Below are 26,226 nucleotides of genomic sequence, written 5' to 3' on the forward strand. Positions count from 1 at the left end.
GTAGGCATGTTGGATTCAGGTCTTATTTACACTGAATACAATAGTGGAGTCTGCAGTCCAAAATGTGCTCGAGTCCGTGCCTTGGAGATGTGCATGCAGAAAGATGAGCTGCTCCAGAGATTGGTGAAAGCATTAGAAATACAATGAAAGTAATTTGAATAATAAAGATGACAATTTCATTTTAATAACTCATAGAACATTCTTCAAACAATAAAACAATTTTAATGTAGGTTTCTGTACAATGCTTGCTAAGCAGTTTTATTTATATATAGAAAACGTAATGGGAGTAGTGTTTAAAATGACAAAACTCCTTAAAATTTAATGGCAGGTACTCTGGAAAAAATAACAGCATTCCATCCACAAATATTTTCAAGCAATAAATATGTATTTATAAATAGTGTAAATTTACATCAAGATTAGAAACAGAACAAAAAGAATCACAAATTATAGTTTATTCCTTAGTCTATGTGCAACCCATTTTTCTTTGTGACTTGGCTGTTTTTTTCTCATTTTTTCCTCTTTTTTTACCTAAGAAACTGAACAAAAATTAACATCATGGTTTCAAAATAACAAGACAGATAAAACGTAAAAGCCGTAAAAAATTATATCACCTAACTCTTCACATTACAAAATTTTTTTTTTCTTTTAGATTCTGTTGCCCAAAGAGACTTAAAATTTCTATCTACCATACAAAAGACCAGCTAAGCTAGTACTCATTTAAGGGAAAAAACTTCAATGAGAAAAAGGTCATGTATATCAGCCCATAAACAGAATACAAAAAGAGAAAGTCGTCAAGTCAGTAGTCTTTGTGTGACATTGCCAGTTGTGACAGAATATATACAAAACATTTTTCCAATATTTTTTTTTCTTTTTTTTTTTTTGTTTCTTTTCTATGTAAGTACAGCTGAACCAGCTATAGAGTCCAGGAGAAGGAGCAGCACATGCTCCCATCCAGTAGGGCTGACTCTCCGCACTTGGCAGGTTGCATAGACACACAGCTTTCAGCCAGCAGCCTTGTGGGATAGCTACAGAAACCAGTGGTGCACAACTGGGTCACTTCCTGAATATCAGAAATGGTTCATTTTTAGTCCATGTATATTGTCCACAGAACAATAAATGTTAATGTCAAGATGAGGATGAAGGCAAGGGAGGAGCCTGCAGGAGATAAAAAATAAAATTAGCATAAATATTTTTGGAATTGGCAGCAAATTCTAATCACTGAAAAGTTCTTGGTTTGCCTATTTCACTCAGTTTGACGTTTCTATGGTTAGGGCATGTCAGCTTCCCCATGCAGCAAAGCTAAAGACTCTTTAGACAACTTTACAAAAAGGTGGAAAAGAAAAAGCAAAGTTTTGTATGAAGCATAAGTTAACAAGGAATGTTTTTCAGTTCTTTGTTACTCTACTTTTAATGTACATGCCTATGCAGGCATCCTTCTGTTTCAATGAAAAACTTCAAAGACAGGACTTTTCGATTTAAATTATTAAAAAAAGGAGGTGAAAAACATTCCCTTAAATGTCACCCAAGTGACAGTACACAAGTCAGATGCTGAGCCTGACTTTAAAAGACATGCGTTCAAAATGAGTAAGAAATTGAATACAGAAGTAAAAAATATTTTGAACTTACTTATGTCCAACTTACTAACGTGAACTGGTCATAGACTTGCATCAGGTCCTCCATTTTGTACTGTTCCAGCACCACAAAGTTTTCCAGGTTAGCACTGCCCTTTCGGGCACAGTCCTGGCAGTGCACCACGTAGGTCTTTCGAGAGTTGCTCTCGCTCGTGACGAAGAGCAGGTCGAAGACTTCCACCTGGGAGAGAAGGGACAGACGGAGGGGGGTTGAGGAATCCGCAAAGAGCCTGGGTGAGGTGGCGGAGGGGCGCGGAATGAAGCCGTTGAGACAGGACTCACCTCGCAAATGCTGCAGTAGTGGGCAGGCTCGTCCTTGGTCCTGCCGTGCCACACCACCTCTTTCCCCGCGGCCAAAAGAGCCTCCTTTAGCATCTGGCACTGTTTCAGCGTCCTCAGCAAGCAGTACCTGCAGACGCGCACACACACGCTTATATTCACCAGAAAGCATCGCCCACACAGAGTCAATATTGAAAAAGGACTTCGGTAGTTGTTGATAATGCTCAAGGCCTACTTTTTCAGAGCTACAGTGAAAGCTATGTATCCAATTAAAATGCCATGATGGAATTCCACATGAAGAGGATGGGGCGGGGCTGGGGAAAATTTGACATTTAGAAATTAAAAGATTGGATGGGATGTTCCTTTTTTTGCAGTATTCTAACAACGAGAGCAAAATAGCACACACATGAATACATCCACTAATGCACAAGCATCCACAAGACCATGCAAGCCACCTGATGCGAGCGTTGCCATGGCCAGGCAGGAGAAGTGACTGCTCAGAGACAGACTACGCTACATCTGCAGGCCGATATAGATCCATTAGAGTTAACTCACTTGATCATTTCGAAGAGCTTGTGGTCGGAAACCTTGATGTTCCTGGCCATGTTCCAGGACAGGTGAACCATGGGGACGATGGATTTGACACTCTGCAGTTTATTCCACTCATAGCGCTCCACTGCAAGTTTATACTGGTACGCTGCAAGGGGATAAACACAGCCCGGGTCAGCACGCACACAAGCAAGGAATTACTTCAAACCAGAGAGAAAAGAAGAATTTAGAAATGCCAATGTCAGGGCAACTCTATCCTTCAGTTGCAGGTTTGCAGCTATATATAACCTACAAACACCATCAGAACTGGGGGGGGGGCACAATCTGACACAGGTAATTAAGCGCTGGCTTGTGAGAAATCCTGCAAACACTGTGGCCCTGCGGGATTCGGGGCGAGTAGCCCTGCTCTACGTGTCCTATTGAAGAGGCGCCATTCAGAGGGCGTACCCGTTAGCGGGCCGACGTTCCAGGCGATGTTATTGCACCAGCCGATGGCCTGCACCCAGTGCACCGTGCCCGTGTTTAGCCACACCAGGTCCCCAGGCCGCTGGATGAACCGGTACACTGGGACATTGGCTTCATAAAGGTCCTCCAGGTTCGGCCACCACGAGCCCATCAGAAAATTGATGTTATTTCTGCAAGAGACCGTCACAGGGATGGTCACAAACACAAGTCATACCAGATCAGAGGACAAAGATTTAAATAGTCTGATGCCTTGTAAACCAAAAAACAACAACAAAAAAAAAAAATCAGAAAAAACATGTTCATGACAGCTCACTGGATCAACATACTGTGGACAAACTGGACACATGAGTAAACTGCAAAAGAAGAGTGATAACTGTGGTGTAAATATTCAGTGGTATAAGCTAGCCAGGAATTGCTGTCAAACTATGCACAGTCTCTTAGAGGAAAGAAAGGAAATTCATGCTGATTAAATGTTTTGAGAGGAATATGAGATGGTTGGGTCATCTGGCTGGGCTGAATGACATGAATGCCATGATAATTATTTCAGATATTTAAGGCAAGTACCATACTGGCCATCATAAATCCAAATGTTATTGAGTTAAGCTGTTCTCGTACTTTTCACAGAAATCATTCATGACACCCCAGTAGGGCTCTGGCACAGCGAACCATTCACAGTCCCCGGGTCCAATGTTGATGTTAACAGAACAGAAGTTGTTGTTTTCTTGGTGACCTGAAAATGCGGACAAAAAAAAAAAAAAAAAAAAGACAAAAGATCAGCTGAGTTGATCCTCTCCTTTGCTCAAGAGATCCATTTGCTAACAGTCATTAGACATACCTCACTCAGCTTTTATCATTGCACTGAAGACTTGTAACATTAATTCAATACACACGCACACTTCCCAAACAATTTCAGTTACCATTTACAGAATGAAATTAAGGGAAGAATGTGTTCCCTGTGGTGTGTATGCAAGTGAATATAAGTGTATGCGAGAGCGTGTTCATGTGTGTATGCATATTTGTCCGTGTGGGGGTGTGGGTGTGGGTGGGTGTGTGTGTGTGTGTGTGTGTGTGTGTGTGTGTGTGTGTGTGTGTGTGTGTGTGTGTGTGTGTGTGTGTGTGTGTGTGTGTGTCCGCGCCAGCAGGCAGCAAGGGTGGACTCACCTGGCGTCCTGCTCCCAGGGACCTTCATATAGAGCTGAACAGTGTTCATCCCCAGGATAGTGTGGCCTACGTGGCTCAGCAGGTTCCCTGCAGACACGACTCGCGCAAACGCCGGCAGCTTACTCAACTCATGCAGCTGCAGCTTCCACCTGAGTGCGACAGCACACACCAATCCTCAGCACGGACGACCACGTCACCATCCACCCACAGCTGCCCACTGACTGCAAAATCAGCCTCCAAAATTACACCCTGCTCTCAGTTTCTATAGGCTATGCCTACAGATGTACTCGGTTTGGGAAACTGATGGACTGGAGTCCTGTGAGATTTCTGTCCCCCTAGTGTGTCAGGAGTGCAAAGTGTCAGCACTTACTTCTTCTCGTCTGACAAGTCTATGTTTGTCCCAAACTTGATGTGCTTGAAGGGACCTCTCCTTCGTCGGCCCACACTGGAGAGAAAAGTGGGGACTGTGGTCAGGCACAAGCAGATTTCACGAACACATCTTTTAGTCCACTTTTAACTCTTAACTCACTTTTCTGAGGACGTTGACTCTGTGTCAGAGTGCTCCTTCTGCCCCTTCTTTTCATTCTCCTCCTTGAACATGAGCAACACAACATTAATAGACATATTTTTCAGCTTCTACAATGTCTGATCATTCACACCCAGTAATCTGCCAATCCTTCTGGAAACAATAATAAAGCTTTTCAACCCATGCAACAAAAGCGTTTGTTAAAAATCCTTAACCTTTTCCTGCGATTTTCCCAAGGACAAACTGTCTCAAACAGACTCATCTTCTACCTTTAAAAGGTAAGGCCACGATGATGATTATGGCAGCTTTCAGTTCAACCCTCAGGGAACGCTGAAGTAACCTTCACAGAGATTTGCTCTGCTTTGTCTCCTCAGATATAGGAACACTTTCTCAATTAACTTGAGTTCATGTATAGGCGCAGAGGTCCGGGCAGTTTCTTTGAAAAATATAAATTGGTTTCTTCACGCTTGTTATTTAATATTATTTTAAACGTCAAAAAGTCTTTGAGAATGAACACCAGGGAGAGTGTTTCATTGGAGCTTACACCCAGCCAAGGCTAATTTACCGATTAAACCAATAAAGCCAACTGCCCTGGATTTTACTTTTCACAGAACACTAAAAAGGTGTTCTGTTAGGCAGCAGCCTAACGGCAACACAGCTGTAAATTTAACTGACTCCGATCCATTTGCCTTTTTCACATTTTCTCCCTCCCTTCTGAACCCAACTTCGGTAGTCGTCAATGGCACTACTGCGGCTCCTCTCGCTGCGACAACCACCGCACTCAGAGGTGCAGGACTGCACAGCGAGACAAATACGATCCTCCAGTACATCCGCACACCATTTTCAAAGCTCTCCAGCGTGCAAAGTGGCAGCATGTTGGAGGATGGGCACGACCCCACTGACCAAGCATCCAAGCAACTAGCGGGAGGCTGAAGAGCGGCAGGGTGTCTGAGAGTGGTGTGATGAGGGTACCCCGGCTGGCCTACCAAGCCACAGCTCTCAAAAGGGAGAGAGCCAATTTGTTCTCCCCCTGTAGTCCCAAAGTCACGATCAGCAGATGACAAGGCTGATTTTGAAGCCAATTCATAGCCCAATCATTTGTTTTGAGGTTTCTGTTGTACAGTAAGCACTCCAAAGCAATGGTCACAATTAATGATGGAAATTACAACTTTGCATCAATGATCTCGCTGACAGAATCAAGTTGCCTTCTTCTGACCCAACGGGTGCACCTCAGTGTTTAATTAATCGTCTAAAATGGAACTCCACATTGTCTGCATCACACACACATTATTACATTATATTATTGGCATTTAGCAGACACTTCTATCCAGAGTGACTTACAAGGGTAAAGCAGCCAAGGGAACAGCGGCAGTGCCCCATGGGGAATCGAACCGGCAACCTTTCGGTTACGAGTCCTGCTTCTTAACCACTGTGCTACACTGCCACCCACACATATATTTAGGCTCCCAGTAAACAGGCATGGAATGATGTGCCCACTGTCCTGCCACCCTCCCTAAGCTCCCGGCAGCAGACAGGTTTGGGTACTGAGGGAGACTGACCCGCAGCGACTCCTGGAATGACGATGCCTGGTACTGTGCGTATTTGGCGATGGTGGTGTGGGACCGGCTGCTCTCGCAGCGCCACATCTTCCTGGTCCCGGTCACGTCCCAGTTCTCATCGGTGGGCTGGGCCAGCTGCGTCCTCACCTCCACCAGGTGGTCGGGGTTGGCCTCCACCAACGTCTTGGTGGAGAACAGGCCCAGATCTACAGAGAGGGGCACAGTGTCAGAGGAACAGGGGGTTCAGACCACAAAATTAAACAATGTGCGAGAGTGTGAGAAGCCAGCGAGGACGGCTCTCTGAAAAGTGGTCCGTGGGTTTCCTTCCCATTATCGTTTAACAAGCCAAAGGAGCTTGAAAAAAAAAAAAAAAAACTTAAGTTCTCTGAAGGCCATTAATAGATACTTGAAGACAGATCCCAAGGAAAGCATTTAGCTGGATATAACCAATACCCATCAAGTAAACAGCCCTTACGAGGCAAATTAATAAATATGTAAAAGTGCTTTAAGTATCTGAAAGCCCAACCAAAAACTAACCCCAGGGACTTACTGAACCAACTCAGGCGCCTCACTGAAAAAAAGACTTTTACCAAAGCACTTAAAAGGGTTAGAAAAACATCAATTTCAAATTTATCTCCAATTACTCTAACCTATAAAACCTGTGTCAGCATTAAAATTATTCAGTTAAACGTCTTCCCCAAAAAGAATTCTTCCCATCATTTGTGCCACCAAATATTGTTTTGCAGCAAGTCACCCCGCTACCACACCTGCTAAAACCATGATGGGGATGCTTTATGTTTTGCACTATTACAAGGAGCCCCATGACCCTTCAGTACAATGCAATCCCTTCACAAAGAGGGAAGTCGTCAGCCACAAACAGCTGAAACATGAATAGCTTCCCCCCACTGCTATGTGGCCTGAACAATCTGCAGTAACAGTATTCGCAGCTTAATGGAGCTCATCACATCATAAAACTCACATCAGCTGCAGTTTGCGGGTTTTATGTTAAAGAGGTTATTAAGCTTTTTAACTTGAGTCAAATATGTTGGAAACGACAGAGATGTAACATTAATATTGTATGCATTGAAACAAATGATTTAGATGACTGTTTTTGGTGGCAATAAGTAGCACAGCCAATAAAAACTGTAAAACTACTTTACCAACAAAAGCAATATAGCAGTTCTAAAGTGGGGCTTTAATAATGTTTGGATTTGGCAGAATGTTTCTTGTTATTGCAGCTGTCTGAGAACAACTTAAATCAGACTTAAATCTGCCCGTAATTTTTTTTTAATACACAAAGTGCTCTTAAAGTGACAGAAAGGAAGGACTGACGGACGTTTCACTTTAATAATCTTAAGTGTTGACACTGAAATTTAAACACCTTGACAGAGTAAGTGCATTCAGGTGACACGTACAAATTGAACTGATAAATCCAAATTTATTTTCAACAGCAAAGGAACCTGCTTTGGCCGCGCAGCTCACACAGTCTTCATCTGGTCTCACACTAGAGCCCATGGTGGTGAAGAGACACGACTGTTTCACCTGCGGTCTACCTGAGCGCGCAGCTATGAGCTGCACGCGCTCACACGCACGAACGGCGCACCGCGGAGGGGCGGAGCCGCTGAACAGCGGCCTGCTGAAAGCTGCATGAGCCACTGCTCTGAAAAGTCACTCCGGCTTCCTGCAGCGGCTGGAGGATGTGGCATGGCAGCATGTTACATGTAATGCCTCTGTCAGCTTGCAGGTGGTGCTATTGTCATACATGTCAATTCCATCCCCCAAACACACACACACACACACACACACACACACACACACACACACACACACACACACCAAAACCTCACGGTCACAGACACCACAGCATGCAGGGCTTTTTGTTGTTTTTGTTTTTGGTTTTTTGCATGATTCTCAAAGCGGTCAACGCAACCGTGCCTCGACCGTGCCATCACCGCTGAGGAACAGCCACGAGGGTCAACTGCGCTGCACAGAAAAAGCCTTTCAGGCTTACAGGAACATGATCCATACGCTGACATTTCCACCGACCGCGCATCCAACTGCGTCTGACTGACCCACATTCCCGGCTCCGTGCGAGAGGGGCCAGAGACTCACCGAGTTTGAGCGCTCCAGCCAGGCCGCGGATCACGGTGACCGGGTTCGCCGGGTTTGTGCAGAACTGGTGCAGAGGAGGAAAGAAAGCGTCTCTCTTGTTCTCCAGCTGCGGATATTTCAAAAGCAGGATGTCAAAATCACACACGCACACACACACACACACACATGTACACACACGCACGGTAGAGCACTCCAACAAATCGTCAGCTTGACGGGACCGCTTCTCGTATGAGCCATGCGAATAATGGGCCTCTCGATTTGCTCGTTTAACCGTGCGATTATTAATTAGATTTTATTTCACAACACTTGTTTTCAGTGCTCCAGTTTTTTTTTTTTTTTTTTTTACCATAGCAACAGAGTGATAAAGGATGATGCAAAACCCAACCAACCACTTTTCACTCTGTGTAGCTTGACAGACTCATACACAGAGAGCTCAAACACGCTGTCTATTTAATGAAAGGAAATTGTTTACACAAACAATACCAAGTCTGGCACAGTGTACTCCCACAGCTGCGGAACACTTGGTATACTCCCAAAGATTTAAAGCACTTGGGTATACCCAAAAATTCTGGAACATCTCACTAACAGCCACAGAGCTGGCAAACCTGGTATGCTCTCCCGCAGACTTGGAATATTTCACGTACTTGCATTCGCTTTGACTGTTTGGTATACTCACATAGATACTAGGGGTGGGGGGGTTGAGCTTGTCCTTTGGCAGCGAGGGAAAGGGTGGGGGAGGCAGCCGAGGAGGGGGACACTTGTCCAACAAGATACTGCTATTAGAGAGGCCGTTCTTGCCCAGGTTCCTGAAATGACACAGACACAGGGGGCTCAGAAACACACGTCGCTGGAATTTCTGCACCTGTCCCTGCAAATCAGAGTGACCACCTGGGAGGAACATACAAGACAAGCATCATGTCATGACTTGTTCTCACATCTACTTTGAAGTTGATAAATCAGAGACAGCAAGTTGGTCCTATAGACAGAATTAAATATAACCAACTGTACATGACAGAATTAACAACTGTTCAGTAGGTTTGGCAAGTTTAATGCAAAATGGGCTATTTCTCGAAATTGCAATGCTGTCACAGCCATGGATAACTGGCTCTACTTCACAGCTGCCAGGGTCTATACAGTTTAAGCAAAAATATTATATCCGTCAAGCCATTTGTATGCACAGTTCGAGATGAACCACCACTGCTGTTAACTTTGAGCAAGAGCTCAGGCAACTATGAAGCTGGACTGGCATAACTAGTATCAGGGTAACACTTTCATGGCAGGTTTAACTAAGACATGAAGCTCCCAAAACATCACTATGTACCTTCTGCTAAAGCAATATTTCATGCATATTTTTCAATTCTTTGCAAGATAAATTAACAGCGGATTTTTTGACCTAGCCAACCACCAACAAATGCACAAAATGTTAACATTAATCAGTGATAGAGTAAGATAATCACAGCAGGCTGATTCATGACATTTATACATTCCTACATAACATGCCATGCTTTTTCTCAGCTGAAAGGTAAACCGCACCAAAGATCTTTGCCATTGATTTTTCTCTTCCTATCCATGAGATTCTCTATAAACTCAGAGACAGTTGACATCTTAGCTTCCTCTTTCTCAGTTTCTGTTTGGGGAGGGGTCACTCTCGAGTCCCTTTAAAAATGCAGACACTGCGCCAGACGACATCCCTGTATCGTCATTTCTTAGCGTCTAGCAAACAAACAACTGCTTATCGTTTATGAGCACGCCGCATAACTCAAGGCTGTTCCAGCACTTTGAATAAACTGAGGGAAATGCTGAACAGTCAGGACCTCCGTTGCCCCTTCCCCTGCCCTAGTGCTGTGCCTTCACATAATGCCTGAAACTGACCGTGCTACTCTACAAGATCCATAGAGTGGCACCAGTCATGCTATCCTCAGCTGAGAGAATGTTCAGAATTTAAAACTGGTGCTGTAACCTTGAGCTGAAAGGATTCAGAGTTTGCCTGCTCCTTAAGCAGCAGGCAAGAAACCTGCCACGGCAGACAGGCAGCCTATGGCAGACAGCCGCTAACCCCAGAGTTGGAAAAACCTGACTGTAACTCCACTTCTTTTGACACTGTGTCTCAGCAAATGCGCAGATGCTGTCCTTCCAGTCTACAGCACATCATGGTGGCCAGAATGCAGTTCCTCTGTCAAGAGGTTGTGCTCAAACCGCAGAATCTGGCTTTCAGTAATGAAGGATTCTGGCCCGAGATTTCATTCACTGCAAGGTGCGAGCTGTAACCATGCTGATGAGAAAAATCCAGCAGATTTGGGCCACAAATCAGCCTTAACACAATTGCACAGAGCCTCTTGACTGCAGTACGGTAAGCGAAACCACTAGAAACGGTGCCAACTCTAAACACCCTAATTAATTCTTCTCTTACCCCATGAAAACCTTGGGTGGTTAACATGTGGAAATGTCTGCTGGTCTACATTTGAAATGGCTATGCAGAGTTGTCCTTGCCAGAAATTTTCCTGGGATCTCTCGTAAGTGGTCATCCCCTTATCATTCTGAGGGAAGGGGGTGACAAAAAGATGAGTGTGGGCTGTCTCAGGCAAGTGAGAGAGCACTAGACTCCTTCAATGACAGAGACTTTAGTGTAAAACAGCTGTATAACAATACCTCACAATACTAGCAAAAGCTTCACAACACTGCCATGCAGCTCCTTTGTAATTTGAAACATGCAGATTGGAAGAACCCATAGATATCACCACAAGATTTATGAATGCTTAAGAAAAGAAGCTTTCAGTGCAAAAAAGTGAATTACCCCAGCATGGGCAACCTCACTGCAGAAATATTTATTTTTGAACATGAACCCAATTATTTCTGGTGTTAGCATTTTTTATTTTTGATTTTTCTTGAGATACTGAGAAACTGACCTGTCTGTTAAGAGTACTGTCCTAGTATTGACACGCTACTCACCTTTCCCCCAGTCAGGGGAAGACAAAGGGTAGCAGGCTAACATACCAGCTAGTGATGATCAGGTGCTGGGACCAAACAGTAAACTCATGACCCGTGCCTGTTCAGCTAGCCAGCAATAGGCTCTGGCTACAGAAAAACAACCTGGATACAGGAAGTAAAGATCCAGACATGACCAGAGTTCTAAACCCACTCCTCTGGATTGAGTAGGACTATTTCTCTGTGACGTAAGACCAAGTCTTGAGATAACCTCGTCTGGACCTCCAATTTGATTTTGTCCCTCCTACATCCAGGTATACCTGCAAGCACTTCAACTCAACCATTTGTACTCCTTTACATACAATATTGTCCTCCATAAGTTTGCTTTATGTAGAACATGAGAGCCAACTTGGCTTTTCTCCTTCCAATATTTCCTCTTCATTATCCTGAAAGGAATAAAAAAAAAATGTGTATTTTTGATCATCTGGACTTCATATTGCTGTAAATAACAGCAGCTGTCTGGTCCCAATACACGGACAACACTGTTGGAAACACTAAGGCCTTTCCAATCCAGCTCTGATCCGAGCATAAACTATGGATTGACTTTGAGTGAGTACAGGCCCTGAGAAAAGGACCGTCCATATCCCAGAAAAAGCAAGCAAGGAAATTCAACTGCCAGGCATCGTTTAAGCAGCCCTGCAGTCAGCTGACAACACTGACGGCAAGGGGGGGGGGGTCGCTTCTTTAGCATTTCTTAGCTGACCCCACATGATGAAATGACCCCGGCTGAAAGCACGCCCCACTTGACCTGCCATTAAAAACGTCTCCACAGCCAGCGACCCCGCGCACCTGCCAACTGTACCCCACTGCGTAGCACCCCTGCATAAATAAGCACCTTGCCCAGAGTTCAGCCGAGAATATTCCGGAACACGCCGTGCTTTGCACTGTGAGGTCGCCGCGCATCGTATGTAAAGTTATAGCCCCAGAGAAACCGAAGCATGAAGCCACGATCACGTGAGGAGGCTCGAGCGGGCACGCTGATCGAGAATGGGGATTGAGTTAACATTGTGTCAATACAGAATACGATCACCCACTGCCTGAATTTCACTCAGCAAAGATTAAGCAACCATCACAAGTACAAATCTGATCCTTCTGCTTGCCATGATCCCAGGGGCTGTGCTGAAGGACTGCTTTGGCTCACTACAAAAATTATGCTTACTGCATCTCAGAATATAGTATCTACAGCACTGCACCAAGCCACATTCTTTAGCATGGATCCAAAGACTAATAACCTTGCATGTGACATTCAGAGCAGCCAAAGCATAATTTTCTGTCTGGCCATACCTAGAGGTTTGTTACTGCTGAAAAACAAAACAGCAAAATCTCACACTTGTAATTTTACTGCCGTTACATGAAAACGGATAATGCGGAGGCACAAGTGTACTGAACCAGAAAATTCCTTAGCTCAACCATTTTCAGTCACAGCAAGCCAAAAACACAACAAAGACTCAACTGAATTCAGCCTTTCAAGAACAGGGAAAGACAGATTAACTTTTGGCCGAATAGGTGATGCTGAATTGAACAGAAAGAGAAGTTGTTAAGTAAGCCTTGTAACCAATTTATGCGCGAGTGGGAAAAAAGGCTCTTACAGGAACTGTGTGGTTCCATAAGCAGTCATATTAATCAATCCCAGAGACAGGATGAGCTCGTTTTACACTGTGTCCACAATTGGTGTCCAACCCAAACAGCAATCAGTTCAGAGGCAATTGCTCCTCTGCCCAAATAACTGATGTCAGAGAATGATTTTTTTTTTAACTGTACATCTATGCAACAGACCTGACAAACAGCTGTTAAACTGTATTACGGTCAACAGTGAGGAATATGCAGCCCTACTTTTTCAGACACACTGAACCTTTTCCTGTGTTCACGGCTGGTTTCAGCTGTGCTCCTACATACCACACTCTGCATCAGACTGCCTGTGCTGAGTGTATCCAAAGAGAGCGAAAAGATAATTATCCGTTTTACACAAAGCAAATGAAAATCAGTCCAGTTCTGCACGCTGGCTCAAGGGAAGGGTGATGAACTGCAGATACTGAGAGAAGATGAACAGTAGAACTTGCCACATGACAGAAGAGCAAATAAACAGTAACTGTACATAATACATATTGCTAGGCAACTGAAAAGGCTGCATTCAATGAATAAGACATCTCTAAGGGTGAATTAAATGGTGTCGCAGGGCTTCCATTTAGAATGTATTTTCTCTGGCGGTTAGCTAAACAGGCTTCAATTTTAAAGTAATTATCCAAATCTGGCATTTTTGTAATGATGGGAAATTATTTCAAGCGATACTTTAGCATACTTCCTTTCTATTAAATACTGAAGTAAGATCGGTTTCTCATAAAAGACGTTCTGCTAAGTTTCAGTAATACAATGATAAAATGACAAGCCATTTCTTCTTTTTTTAAAGCATAAAAACCCTTTTGTTAAGAGTTCCAGAAATATGAAAAGAAAATTTCCTTCCCTTTAGGAAATTACTTAACTGGGCATTAAACTGAAACATGCAAAATGTATTGCAGGTTACAGAACATCTGATTATAATGTGATTCACTAACAGACGCTAAGAAAGAATCAAGTTAAAATGATATGTATCTCACAGACATATAAACGCTTTTAAAGGTGAACCCATGAAGCAAGAGTAAACGTTTGTTGCAGAAATGTGCAGCACTAATTCTGATGCTAGTTGCCGAGACTCCTCTTTCTTTGGACTGGTCTGGGTAAATTCAGGATTTTCATTTTATTCACCAGACGAACCACCTTTATTCAATCAGTATTTCAGGCAAACACACATGCTCAGACAAACAACAGAATCTCCACCATAGCAGAACTGACAAAAAAAAAAAAAAAAGGTAACAGACGATGGGGTAGATGTATGTTAGGCCTACTTGGCATCTATATATCTGCAAGGGACTGAATGAATTGAGGGACTCTCTACTCAGAGAGAGACACAGGGACTGGGAAGCAAGAAGTGTCTACATAAACTGAATGCAGCATCACTTTCAGTAGCTCCAGAAAAGCCATAACCACTGCATCCTACCACTGCACTCATCTGATAAACATCGAACAGAGATCTCAGTTTAGATACAACCGCAATCACCAAACTCCAAGCAGCGACCGAGAGACAACCCTCCACTTGTGAAAAGCAGGTGGCACTACCCCAACAGCACACCACTCTGAATGCTAGGGCCACAGCCCCGGATCACTGTTGGAACTCTTTACGTTATTCTGGGACCCTGGCGAGCTCAGCGCTGCCACAGAGCCGGGGTGCACCTGCGGCCTTACCTGCACGCTTTCAGCACTTCCGCGGAGCTGGGGTAGATGGACACAGTGGAGGAGGGGGTGAGCGGCAGGGCGGGTCTGTGGCTGATTGCAGGGGGGTCCACTTTCATGGGGCTCTGCGAGTCCTCCGGGCCTTTGCCATTCACCGTGGGTCCTGATCCAGCAGAGGGGCTGTTAAGGCTGGCAGCGCTGTTGGCGGTAGCCTGCTCCATTGACTTGGGAGAGGGCGTGGCCGTGGACATGGCCGAGGAGGGCGAGGAGGCCACAGAGTTCTCTTGGGTTCTGGAGCCATGAACGGCCGGGTGAACGTTGTTGACTTTTTCGCAGGTCCCCGGGACCCCGCTGTTATTGGCTTTTCCGATCAACAAGGCAGAGAGCTGAGGATTGTCTGAACTAAGTACACCTGGTGACTTGGATTCCGCGTGACCGGGGCTCGGAGCAGCGTCTGCCGCCGCCTGGTGGACGTGATTAGGGAGTCCCTCCGCGGTGGCAGTGCTGTTGGGCGTCCCCGCAAAATGCCTGCCGCTGTCAGGCCCCGACGCTGTGCCGTTTCCTGAAGGCTTGCTCTCTTTGGTTAAGGTAATGCCTTGTTGTCCACCTGAGGTAGCAGTGTGAGGAGGGGAGGAGAGGTGATTGAGAGCAGCGCCCTGCGGTAATGAATTGCTGGGCATGGCGGAATGTCCAACCTGATTCTGAATACCAGTTCCAGCTGCCTGGAAATGCTGGGAAGCCCCAGTGGAAGAGAAAGGCTGTTCGCCATTGGGACCTGCCGAATGCGAACCTGGACCTTTTTGAAGCCCCTGGAATGAAAGGGAAAGGGGGGGGTTAATATTCATGCAGGGAACTCGGGGTGAAAAAACAGCCATCAGAACCTGACCTAGCAGTCTCATTATTGCAGAAGTAAAGAAAATAAATGCCAGGAAGCACCCCCCCCCCATTTTTAACACTAAAATACTCTAAAACATACAATTTCACCAACACCACCTAAACGATGCAGTAAATATTCAACTGGTTAAAAACCACCCAGACTTTAGGCAGTGTTCCTGCCCCAGGATTTTCATGTCTGCATATTTTCAATATTGGCTGCAAAATCTCGGATTACAGCAAAAACCAGCGCTGACTTCCCAGCAGAGGAGCGGTTTAAACTTCTTATGACATTAGCAGTGCTGCCAGTAAGGCAGGCGCACTATACTCATCGTTACCGTTCTAACAACGTTAGCAAACCACTGCACTCTTACCGTTAACGGCATGGAGCGCAGGAACTACCGCAACAAAATTCACATACCTACTAAACTCCATTTAGCACACAGTCCAGTCGCACGTCCTAACTTAGTACAGAATGTTACTGATATCGCGTGTATTCGTTTATCAAAAAGTACCACTGAAAGAGCCTTCCAACATACACACAGACCTCCATATGGAATGTGTTTTTCATGTGAAGCCACAATCACACTTCAAAGCAGAGCCAGGGAAAAGGGGGGCGGGTTGCGGGTTGTGTTTTGCTTACCTGAGTGGAGTTAACATGTTGGTTTTTCCACGGTTCCTCTGTGCTGCTGCTGCTGGTCGGGGTTGTGCAGTTGTGAGGTAGTGCGTTTAGCTGCAGGTAAGGCACGTTTCCGTTGCTTCCCGTTCCTGTCGTGTGATTATTGCCTACAGAAATAGTGTCTGTGTTACCCAGCATTCCAGCTGTGCTGCAGGGGGCAGGGCTTGCCGGGAAAGGTCCGTTGGCCGTTGGCTGGCCGGTGCAGGGGGGGCGGACCGTGGGCTGTGGGGCGGAGAGCGTCCGGGACAGGGCAGCGTTGGGGTGCTGGGTGGTGAGCGAGTTTGTAGGCAGTGAAGAGTTGGCTGTGGGCCCATTGGGAACGGTGGGTCGCACCTGCCCTGCCACATTTTGCCTCATCTGTTCAGAGGGAAAGAGCACAGTGTTCTCTGCTGTTAAACCTAGAGAGGGGAGCAGATCTGCTCATCAAAAGCCGCACAGAGGTTCTGACAGGGATCTGCAACACAGCCCTCTAACATCGAGGTGAGCTTCTGACTGGTAATACCTGTGATCCAATAAGTCAACATTATATGACAGTTTGAACAATGCACTTTCACAGGAAAACATTTTCACACACAATATAATCACATCTAATAATTCCCTCCACCCCCCCCCCCTTTCATATCCATCTAACATCAAAACACCATCATCAGAAACACATTTACAACCCGTTTTGACAGGAAAGAATGAAATGAGAGAGTGTCAGGGGAAAGAAGCCAGACATACCTGCTGCTGATGCTGCTGCATGAGAGTGAACTGGCCTTCCAGCTGCTCCAGCATCTGCAGCTGCAGTGGCTTCAGGTTCATCCTGTTGGTCCGTAACTGCTCCAGGAGCTGCGTGCGGACAGAGGATGTGAATCGGCAGAGAGCTCAGGCTAGCCGGTCGAGCGCCTGAACATGTGGCATCACTGTCATGTATGAATGGCTTATCAGCACAACGGCCCAGCACGCACCTGCAGCTTCTGCGGGGTCAGATACCAGCTAGGGACCTGCTGCTGTTGCACCGGACTGCTTGCCCAGGAATCCGGAGAATTCTGCGTTTCACCGCACCGAAGCGAAACGAATTGAAACAGAAACACAGAAAGATCGATGAGACACGGTGAGCTACTGCGACAGAGCACAGGTCGCGCGCACAGGCTAAGGACGGAGGCCTTTCTGCACGGTCGTCTGGACCTGGTCGCGGCCATGTGCAGTCCTGTGTACCTTGGCCGGGCTGGACGTCCTCTTCCTCTTGGCCGGGCTGGACTGGTCGTCAGCTTGGCTGGCAGGGCCGCCAGGCAGAGGCAAGGACTGCGGGGTCACCTGCGGCTGTCTCAGGCCTCCTTCATTACTCTGATGAGGTTTACAGGCCTGCCATCGACAGAGAGCACAGGGAACAGCTGTGACGCCCACCCTCCTCCTGCCCGCACCAAACATGCTCACAGTCACAATGGGGGGGGGGCTGCTCTGCCGTAGTGAGGGACCTTTAGGAAAACGCATCTACCATGCAAAACCGTACAGCTAAAGGCACACTCCTGCGTGACCCTGAAATCCCTGTGGACCAATCAACAGTGTATTAGTAGTACAACAGGGAGAAGGTGCTAAAACAAGCCTGGCTTAAAAATACAATGATCACACATTTAAGAGTCGCAACAGCTACAAGTGTGCATGGCTTCCTTGGCGGGTACTGTCAAGACCAAGAAGGCAGGGATTAAATAGTGTGAGCAAGTCTGTAATCAACCAGTAGCATCCTTTCAATGACAACAAGCTCATGCAAACAGAAACCAACAGATTTTCTTCACTATAAAGCTTTGCCAATCTTAAATGTGACCTACAGTCCAAACCCAGCCAGTCTGCTTTCCTGCCGGCTAGACTGCTACCGGCTTCAAATTTCGAGCATAATTCCTGAATCATAAATACTGATTCTGGTGCAGAATCTTGCGGCACACTGAGCCAATGCACTTTTCTTGGCATGAATGATGATAAATAAACAATGGAACCAAACAAATTCTGAGTGTTTCCACCATTTGCCATTAAAGCATTTGCCCCTGAGGAGCTTTTAATGTCAAACGGCTGCCCAAGAAAGGAGAAAAATGGAGTCATTGGCAGGCCGAGAATTTATGACCAAGTTTATACCGCTAAAGACACAAATGCTTGTAAAACTTGCCACAAGAGTAGACTGGAGATACTCAGACAATGCCGGTAAATAAGGCACAAGCAATTAACACTCCGGTAAATAAGAATGCCTGAAATCACTTCCACATCAACACAATAAAAACCACACATACTGCCACAATTAAATTTAACCTGTATGCAGCTTAAATCAAGAAATCTACATTCAGTCACCCATGGTTTTTCAGTTCAATGGTTAGCAGTTAACTGCATGTTGAGAGAATGGATGAGTGGGAACTGTATTATTTGGTAACTGGTGTGTGTGATGATTATTGGAACAATATAAAGAAAGTCACCAAACCTGCTTCCCCCATCCAGCCCAAAAAAGAGCCTTGATATATATGGGACTCCTGTCCAAATGTCAAATACTACATTTCACTGAACTGCATATAAGCACATACATCTAAAGCTCAAACTTCCCTACGTGACACACAGGAAGTAACAGGTAAGGAACTAAGTGATTGTTGAACTAACAAAGAAACCTTTAAAACTCACCATCTATGTCTCAGACAAACCTAAACATGAACACTGCAGAAACGGTGAAATACAACCACACAAATCATACTCTGCCAGTGCTTCTACGTGTGATTTGAGTGTGCAGATTCAGATTTCTTCATTAAATTGATTGTTAATATTGTCAATCAAAATAAAAATAACAGAAATAAGCCACATTCACTAAACATTACCTTCAGTGAGCACTCATTTCATTTTTTTGTAATTTACACAATTTACAGTTGACCATTTCTTTCTCCAATTGTAAAAGGAGAAACAAAAATGTGAACATTAGACATCAACTTTCACTGTACCAGACATGGGCTTCTCTGTATTTTTAATATTCCTTTTTAGGAAATGAACACATCAAGTCTTTTAACTGGATCTTGTTTTTTTTTTTTTTTTGCAGATCCAGGTATAGCTTTTGCACTTTTTTGTTTTTCCTTGCACAAGGAAGGAGGGTGGGGAGGAAGGCGTCACTGGTGGAAGTGTTTAGTGAGGTTGGCCGTAGCGGGGTCTCTACAGGACAGGCTCTCTCTTCTCACCTGCTGTGCTGTGTTCAGGGCGCCCTGCCTGGAGGTAAGCTCTGCTGGGATTGGTAGGCTCCATGCCTCCTCAATACTAGGAAGCATTCTACTTTTACTCGGTAGACTACTTTGTTGAAGGTTACACAACTGAGCCTAGGAGAAATTGCGTAGAGAAACATTTAATGCTGAACTACGTGGAAAAAAAAAAAACGAAATCTGGTCTTCTACTACTACGTCTTCCACCGCAAACACTGTACTTCATTTTAAGCAAAGTTAACAAGAGATTAAGAGGTGTTATCCTTAAATATTTATCAATGAATGAAATGATTAAATTCAAACAAAAAAGATCAAATTTAAAAGACAATCAGTGGGAAATAAAAACTGGTGTTGTCTTAATGACGTGAATATATGTTTAAACGTTACTGGTGGAAAATGTTCTCTCATTCATACACATTAAACATGAACCATCCATATTAAAATTCAATGGCTAAAATGAAACTGAATCCAAAGTAAATGCAAAAGTACAGGCAAGTGTGGACAAATGCAGCCTTCTCAGTGGGTGAATACACTCTGGAACACTGATTCAAGCCCTTAAGCGACTTCTGCTGCAAGATCACACACGTGCTCCCACCATAAATACAAAAATAAAAGTTAGACAATTAACTCCAAACTGGCTCAAATGAAACTGAGTACAGAGATAAATGTACTACGGTCAAAACAGCCGCAAAGCCTGACCGCTGAACAGAGTGCAAAGCGGGTTGTACCTGTAAGCATTTAATCCGAGCCAGGAGGGCAGAGGTGTTGCTACACGACTTGCTCCTCGTGGCGTTAATGTAACATTTGATGGCGTCCTGTGGCTGGTTGCAGGACTCGTACAGGGTGCCCAGGTCCATCCAGGCCGCCGCGTGGCCGTGGTCCAGCTGAACCGCACAGATGTAGGCCTGCAAGGCGTCCATTGGCTGGTTCTGCTGCTGATACAACACACTGGAGGAGGAGCCGGGGCAATGGAGGGGCGGAGAGACCCAGAGAGACAGGGGGAGGGGAAAGGGGAGAGAGAAAGGGGAAGGGTTCAGAGATAAGTAAGGCACAGTGCAAGAGGTCTGGTCCAGCATGAGCTGGAGGGTCCGTCTGGTTACTACTCCATGGCTGCGTCTGGCACAGCTTCCCTAAAGCTGTTATTTAGCAGAAGTGGGTTTAACTGAACCCGTCCACAGCTGCTGGGGAGTCTGCAGGCCTTGGTGTGTGAGCCAGTGAAAAACGGCCCCTCCTAGCCCCCGGGGCCCCGATTCCCCGCCCAAATGCAGAGGTGTGGGCTTACACTCGTGGGAGACGGGAGAGGGAGCTCCGTGCTGCTGTTGTGTGTGTGTGTGCGCATGCGCATGTGTATGCGTGTGTAACCATGCGCGTGTGTGTGTGTGTATATATACATGTGTGCTGCATTGGTGGCAATTCCTGCAGATTTACAGCCGTTTGATTCAAGCACTGAAACATCACTGTATGCCAAAAGTGGTAATCTCACACACACACACACACACACACACACACACACACACACACAGAGTTTAACTCATAATGCATTCCTGACAATACAGGGATTAAGCAAAAACAAAGGAAAGCATTGGGCAGCTTACCCTATAGAGCACCACGTGTCCGCACTGGCCTCCGATTTATCGATAGACTGTCTGTAGGAAATAAAGGCATCCTGAACCTTCCCAATGCTCGAGTAGCACCTGGAGGAGAAAGACAGGCAAAGTTATATATCACACTTCACTAGTACAACATTGCCCTAACTACACAACTGTAACAAAACACAGCTCCCCAAACTTAAAAAAACAGCCTAATTCAATTCAGTAAATACTGGTTCATGTGGCGTCTTTCCAGCACACTTTTAAAAAGAAATTCAAATAGACCAGCAGCCTTCCCTGATTCATTACTGTCTATAACTTGTAGCTGTAAAACCTGACTGGATTTGGCATTTACTTCTACTAAATGATAAACACTGCATCTCACACACTTTGCATCTCTCAAACAAACATGCACTGAATATAGCAGCACACAGGACATAATATATGTTTGGCCATCTCCTCATCATAAGATCCTGCGAAGGACTTTAGGAGATGCCTTCCTGTGCACACACAAAAACTAAAAATCCTGAACTTGCAGTCAATTGAATTCACTTAAAACACACATTAAATAAACTGACACCAGGCTATCCATGCTATGCTAATCTCTGAACTTCATAACAAAAGCCAGCAGAGACGGGTTGTAACAGAGGAACATTTTGACAGTTGCTCAAGTTAATATCGCGATAAAACGTTTAGCCCGATATGTCAGAAACAGCAAACCGACGGTGGAGTCTTCAGTTACAGCCACTGAGGCCGGTGTGAAAACTGGCCTGATTTCACCACCTAAAGAAGAAGCCCTTCTGAATTGAGCTGAATTGAGCCAAGCCCTGAGGGAGATCCCACCCTCACCCGCCCTGGCTTTACACACACACACACACACACACACACACACACACACACACACACACACACAGAGCAGTCTGAACACACAGTGGGACACTTTCCAGACTCCGTTTATGAGGGCTCTGCCACGAGAACAATCCAGAGTCCATTTTTAGGACCTGGAGCCGGCGGATCTTTGTTGTTGCCGTGTCACAAAAGCTTGTAATCCGGAGCCCGGCACAAAAGAAAGTAACGGCGCTGAGGTAGCGTTCCGTGATGTACGCAGCGCACCACCCTGCAATGTATAATTCATAATTCCTGAATCATTTAGATGCCCGCTGTGAAAGCAGACTTTCCTCCGAAACACTCACTCTGTCTGTGCGTAAATGCCTGTCCTGTCCGTGTAGACCTGCACCCTCTGGACTACTTTAAGCTTTGCTCTAAACTACCATGCACCACTCCATACTTCATTGGGAGGGCTTACACATTTCAAGTCACTTCATACACATCAAACGGATTGCACGGCAGAACGTATTCATCTTTCAAGCATATCAATAATTTTAGCACTAAATACACTGAAGGGTATTTTCTGATATCCTCACATGCAAACTGAACAAAAGTTTGCCCCCCCCAAGAACACAAAAAAACAAATCAATAAAAAATACATAAGAGCTTTCCCTTACCTGCCAAGAAAGTACCAAGACTGTCCAGAGTTGGGGTCTGCTTCTAGCGACTGCTGCAGACACTGAATAGCATAGCTGTCCTTGTTGGCTTTATCTCCCAGCTGATCCACCGTGTGATGCATCCAGCCTGAAGGGAGGCAGCAGAAAGAGGTGAGAGGGTGTTTAAAATAGACACCTATTACGCATCATTCCTCATACGCGCACTTAAATCAATTACGCATTTACCCTAGTTAGCGCTAGCTGTTGCGAACGAGCCCTGGTTTGTACGCTTGAGGATAAATTATTTGCCCAAACAAATGCACCCAGGTGCAAATGCTGAAACTAAAACCGCTCAGCGTTGGGACAGCCGTCCTGTCCGAAATGCAGAACTGGGAAGGGCTAGCTGGAGGCGTTAAGTCTTGTCTCATAAAGAGAGCAAATGGCTTGTCTGTTGAGGCCCTTCAATGAGGGCAAAGCAGGAGGTGGGGGAGGGGCTCTTCAAAGGTCCCATCGGAGCTAACTCTGTGCAACATGCCCCCACCCTTCATGATTTGGACGCCAAAACAGTTGTTAGGAAACAAGAGATTGCAGACGTGCAACACCCCCCCCTCTCTGGTGGCCCACGGCCACGCACACACATCCACATCGTCCCTCTGACACCTGTGGCAGGCCGCCCAGGAGGGACTTGTCATGGCAACGATGCCAACAGCAGCAATTCCGTGCAGAATGGATGGTTTTATGACCTAGTGACATTCTGATGGGAGAGGCTCTGAAAGGAGCCTCCAGTGTTTAGGTGGGGGGAGGGTCTGAGCAGGGGTGTTGGGGTAAGGTGGTGGTGCATGTGTGTCCTACAATCGCGAAAAGGTATTGCATCAGACAAACCTGCGAGGATATAGCCGCACTGGGAACAGCCTTAAGGAAAACTGCAGGGAAGCTGGAAATTAAAGCCCAAGGGCTCCAGGGGGCCCCGTGCCTGATGCAAGCTCATTTGATTTGGTTATCAGCCTGGATGTATGCAAACTGCAACTGTGCCACTGTCAGAATCAAGCTGCAGCTGCCTTGCAACACCGTATGATAAAACGATAATGTATTCCAAAAAAGGCCTCAGGGCCAATAATACACAATGTACACTTCTCTTAAAGATATCACCACCCCAACAGCACCCCACTGGAAGGACCTCTATCCACACCTTATTCCACAGGCACAGCAATCTTCAAAATGCATAAACCTCAACACATATCTATCTAAAAATGTTTCATCACACCGACCTCTAAAGTAACTGGCCTTTTTAACTTGAAAAAAATGAAGCAAATACAGGAGACACTTATCTGCACATGTGGCACGAGTGAATTTGCCATTACTAAATTCAAAAAGAACAGCTTTTTTCCAACACAAAGAAAGAGGAAATGCACATCCACTTACCTAATTGTTGCAGGGTAATTGCCTTTACTTGGGCAGGAAGATTTTCCGTCTGTAAGAGAGCTTCATACGCTTCTTTCGCAGCACGGTATTTCTTCTGCAGACAGACAGACAGAGGGGAGAGACGAAAGGCCGTTGGCCAGACAGAAGGGACACGGTTTTATGGGGGCCTGCTCTCTGGAGCGGACACAGACGAACGGCGATAATGCGAAGCCTTTCAGACTGACCGTGAGGAGGAAATGACAGTGTTAACTAGCCTGGCTGTGAAGAAAAGAGTCACAGACACTGGGGGAGGGTCAGACTAGGGGAGACGCCAGGCCAGACTCAACAAGTCCAGTGGCTTTTCTGCATTTTTTTTTTTTGAACTGCTTAGCCAGCTGCCAGTATCAGTGAAACATGAGAGCTCCACTTAAAAAGCAGTGTTTGTTCTTCTTACTGACCTGGTTGCCGATTGGGTTTGGAGCAACGTTATCAGTTCCCTGCAAGCCATTTCCAAGTCAAAATGCCTCTATGGCTTATAAAACATACGAGCAAGAAAATCCATCTTCATTGCTCTTTTCGGCGCAGGCAACTGTGAATGTAGTTCTGAGTAAACAAAGTCTGGCTTTGCCAAACATGCACATCAGGTTATATGGCAATGTTTTGGAAGACGGATAAAAGCACGAACGTAGTAACCCTCAAGAAAAATAAACAAGCTTCTTTTTTGGTGCGTGTGTATGCGTGTTTGCGTGTGTGTGTGCGCGCGAGTGTGTCTGTGCATGCGTGCATTCGCACATATGCCTGCCTCATGCAGTTTTGTTTTAGACTACATTTGCTCCAATGCAAAGGCCTCAAATAACAGCTCTCAGCACTCAGAATGGACCATAAGAGAAATGAGTGAAAGATTAAGCACTACGTGGATTGCCCAATGTGACTGACTGATGATTGACAGGGCAGGCCCTTCCCAGAGCATTCAGAATCACCAGTCCCACTGCACTGATAGCACATTCACACAACCTTTGACGGACTGGCAAAAAATGAAGTTTCAGTATTTAATGGCTAATGGAAAAAGCTAAAAAAATCACAAAGTGATTCATTTATGAAAATAAGGTAAAAAGGCAGACGTGCTTTTTAATTCTTATTCAAGCATCAACAATGGGCGACTTCAACATGCACACCTGACACTGTACTAACGGTTTATAGTTAGGTAAATAATCTGCACATTACATGTTGAAGATATGTTTTTATTATTCTAGCTTACCATACATTCTCACTAATGTCACTCAGCCTCCCAACTGTACTAATCTGAGAATGCCTGTGCTTACAGACACCAGCTGCTCTGATGGACAGAGTGAGGAAAAATGCCAACTACTAACATCCACCAAAACTCAACACCCGCTGCAGGGACCAGAAAGCTCAGAGGTACCCGAGTGGAAGGCAGACATGCATTGTGCCAGCAGGAGTACAAATTATGCTCTCCTGCAGCGGGTTTTTTTGGGCACGGGAAGAATATCAGCTACGGGATAGTGACCTGTCAGAATGAGATGCAGATGCAGAAATTAAGTCAGTACAATTGCTTGCTGTGGCGATTCTCACAGGGAACCCATTCCTTTTGTTTTAAACCTGCATAGCATGTAAATAAAAGGGGCTTTTGAAATGACTGTGCAGTTTTACAACCATTCAGCAGCATGACTGGACAAGTCGACCTTAAGCACGGTAAGGGGTAATTTCAGCATGCCTGGCCTGACTGCAATTTGAAATCAGTATTCAAGAACCATTCCACAAAAAACTTAACGCAAATTGGACACTGTATTTAAAATTACAGAAGCCAATGCATTTAACTGACTGAACACAGCCAGTGCCGACATTTGGGTAAATGAACTTCTTTACAAAACTGTTAAGCTAAACAGTTAGCAAAGAACACAGGCATAACACCAACACAGTTGGGAAGAGAAGCTACACCATATTTATCACCATTTATTTCATCAAAGGACACACTGACCCAATGCAGCTACTATCCTAGGGAGTATCATTTGTACAGCTATATATACGTTTACTGAAGCAATCTGCTGAAAAGGGACAACAATGGTGTTTACACCCCGTTTTAGTCGTGCAATCTTCTGATTACAAATCACGTTCTCTTACCACAGATATAAATCACTGTGCATACACCGGTACTGGCAGATGTGCGTTTTGGCAAATACAGCGGACGATTTTACATGATGAAATCTGAAACACTTCTCCTTCTACAACTCGGGCTGGAATTACCACAAAACATACATTTATCATACACCGGGCAACAATGTATCATTTCTACATGCATCAGTAACTCATGGCAACAACTCAGGACAACAGGTACTCTAGGAACTTAAGATAGCTTGATTGTCATTAATATCACCCCAGAGCTCTCACGACTCAAGCCATTACCATGGCATTGTTGCAGCAGAGTCCCGGGAGAAACTAGAT

At 45.3% G+C, this 26,226-nt stretch overlaps 1 protein-coding gene across 5 annotated transcripts in view; it reads right to left on the reverse strand.

Annotated features, from left to right (window-relative positions):
* Positions 1-662: 662 nt before the first annotated feature.
* The window catches only part of kdm6a (lysine (K)-specific demethylase 6A), a 72,536-nt gene continuing 46,972 nt past the window's right edge, over positions 663-26,226 (reverse strand). For 3 of the 5 annotated variants that reach the window (XM_036540384.1, XM_036540383.1, XM_036540387.1), the window contains 22 exons: positions 23,785-23,878; positions 22,384-22,510; positions 20,885-20,983; positions 20,018-20,237; positions 19,272-19,406; positions 17,287-17,433; positions 17,037-17,117; positions 16,810-16,917; positions 16,051-16,443; positions 14,547-15,343; positions 8,959-9,088; positions 8,283-8,388; positions 6,171-6,376; positions 4,615-4,676; positions 4,456-4,530; positions 4,086-4,234; positions 3,540-3,654; positions 2,907-3,094; positions 2,466-2,607; positions 1,914-2,040; positions 1,627-1,812; positions 663-1,155 (listed from right to left, as the gene is read on the reverse strand). In XM_036540384.1, the coding sequence (XP_036396277.1) occupies positions 1,627-1,812; positions 1,914-2,040; positions 2,466-2,607; positions 2,907-3,094; positions 3,540-3,654; positions 4,086-4,234; positions 4,456-4,530; positions 4,615-4,676; positions 6,171-6,376; positions 8,283-8,388; positions 8,959-9,088; positions 14,547-15,343; positions 16,051-16,443; positions 16,810-16,917; positions 17,037-17,117; positions 17,287-17,433; positions 19,272-19,406; positions 20,018-20,237; positions 20,885-20,983; positions 22,384-22,510; positions 23,785-23,878 (3,687 nt within the window). In that variant the 3' untranslated portion in view covers positions 663-1,155. The remainder of the gene's footprint in view (positions 1,156-1,626; positions 1,813-1,913; positions 2,041-2,465; positions 2,608-2,906; positions 3,095-3,539; positions 3,655-4,085; positions 4,235-4,455; positions 4,531-4,614; positions 4,677-6,170; positions 6,377-8,282; positions 8,389-8,958; positions 9,089-14,546; positions 15,344-16,050; positions 16,444-16,809; positions 16,918-17,036; positions 17,118-17,286; positions 17,434-19,271; positions 19,407-20,017; positions 20,238-20,884; positions 20,984-22,383; positions 22,511-23,784; positions 23,879-26,226) is intronic. The other 2 variants (XM_036540386.1, XM_036540385.1) reach the window with 1 other exon arrangement.

Source organism: Megalops cyprinoides, chromosome 11, assembly GCF_013368585.1.
Source record: "Megalops cyprinoides isolate fMegCyp1 chromosome 11, fMegCyp1.pri, whole genome shotgun sequence".
NCBI lineage: Eukaryota > Metazoa > Chordata > Actinopteri > Elopiformes > Megalopidae > Megalops > Megalops cyprinoides.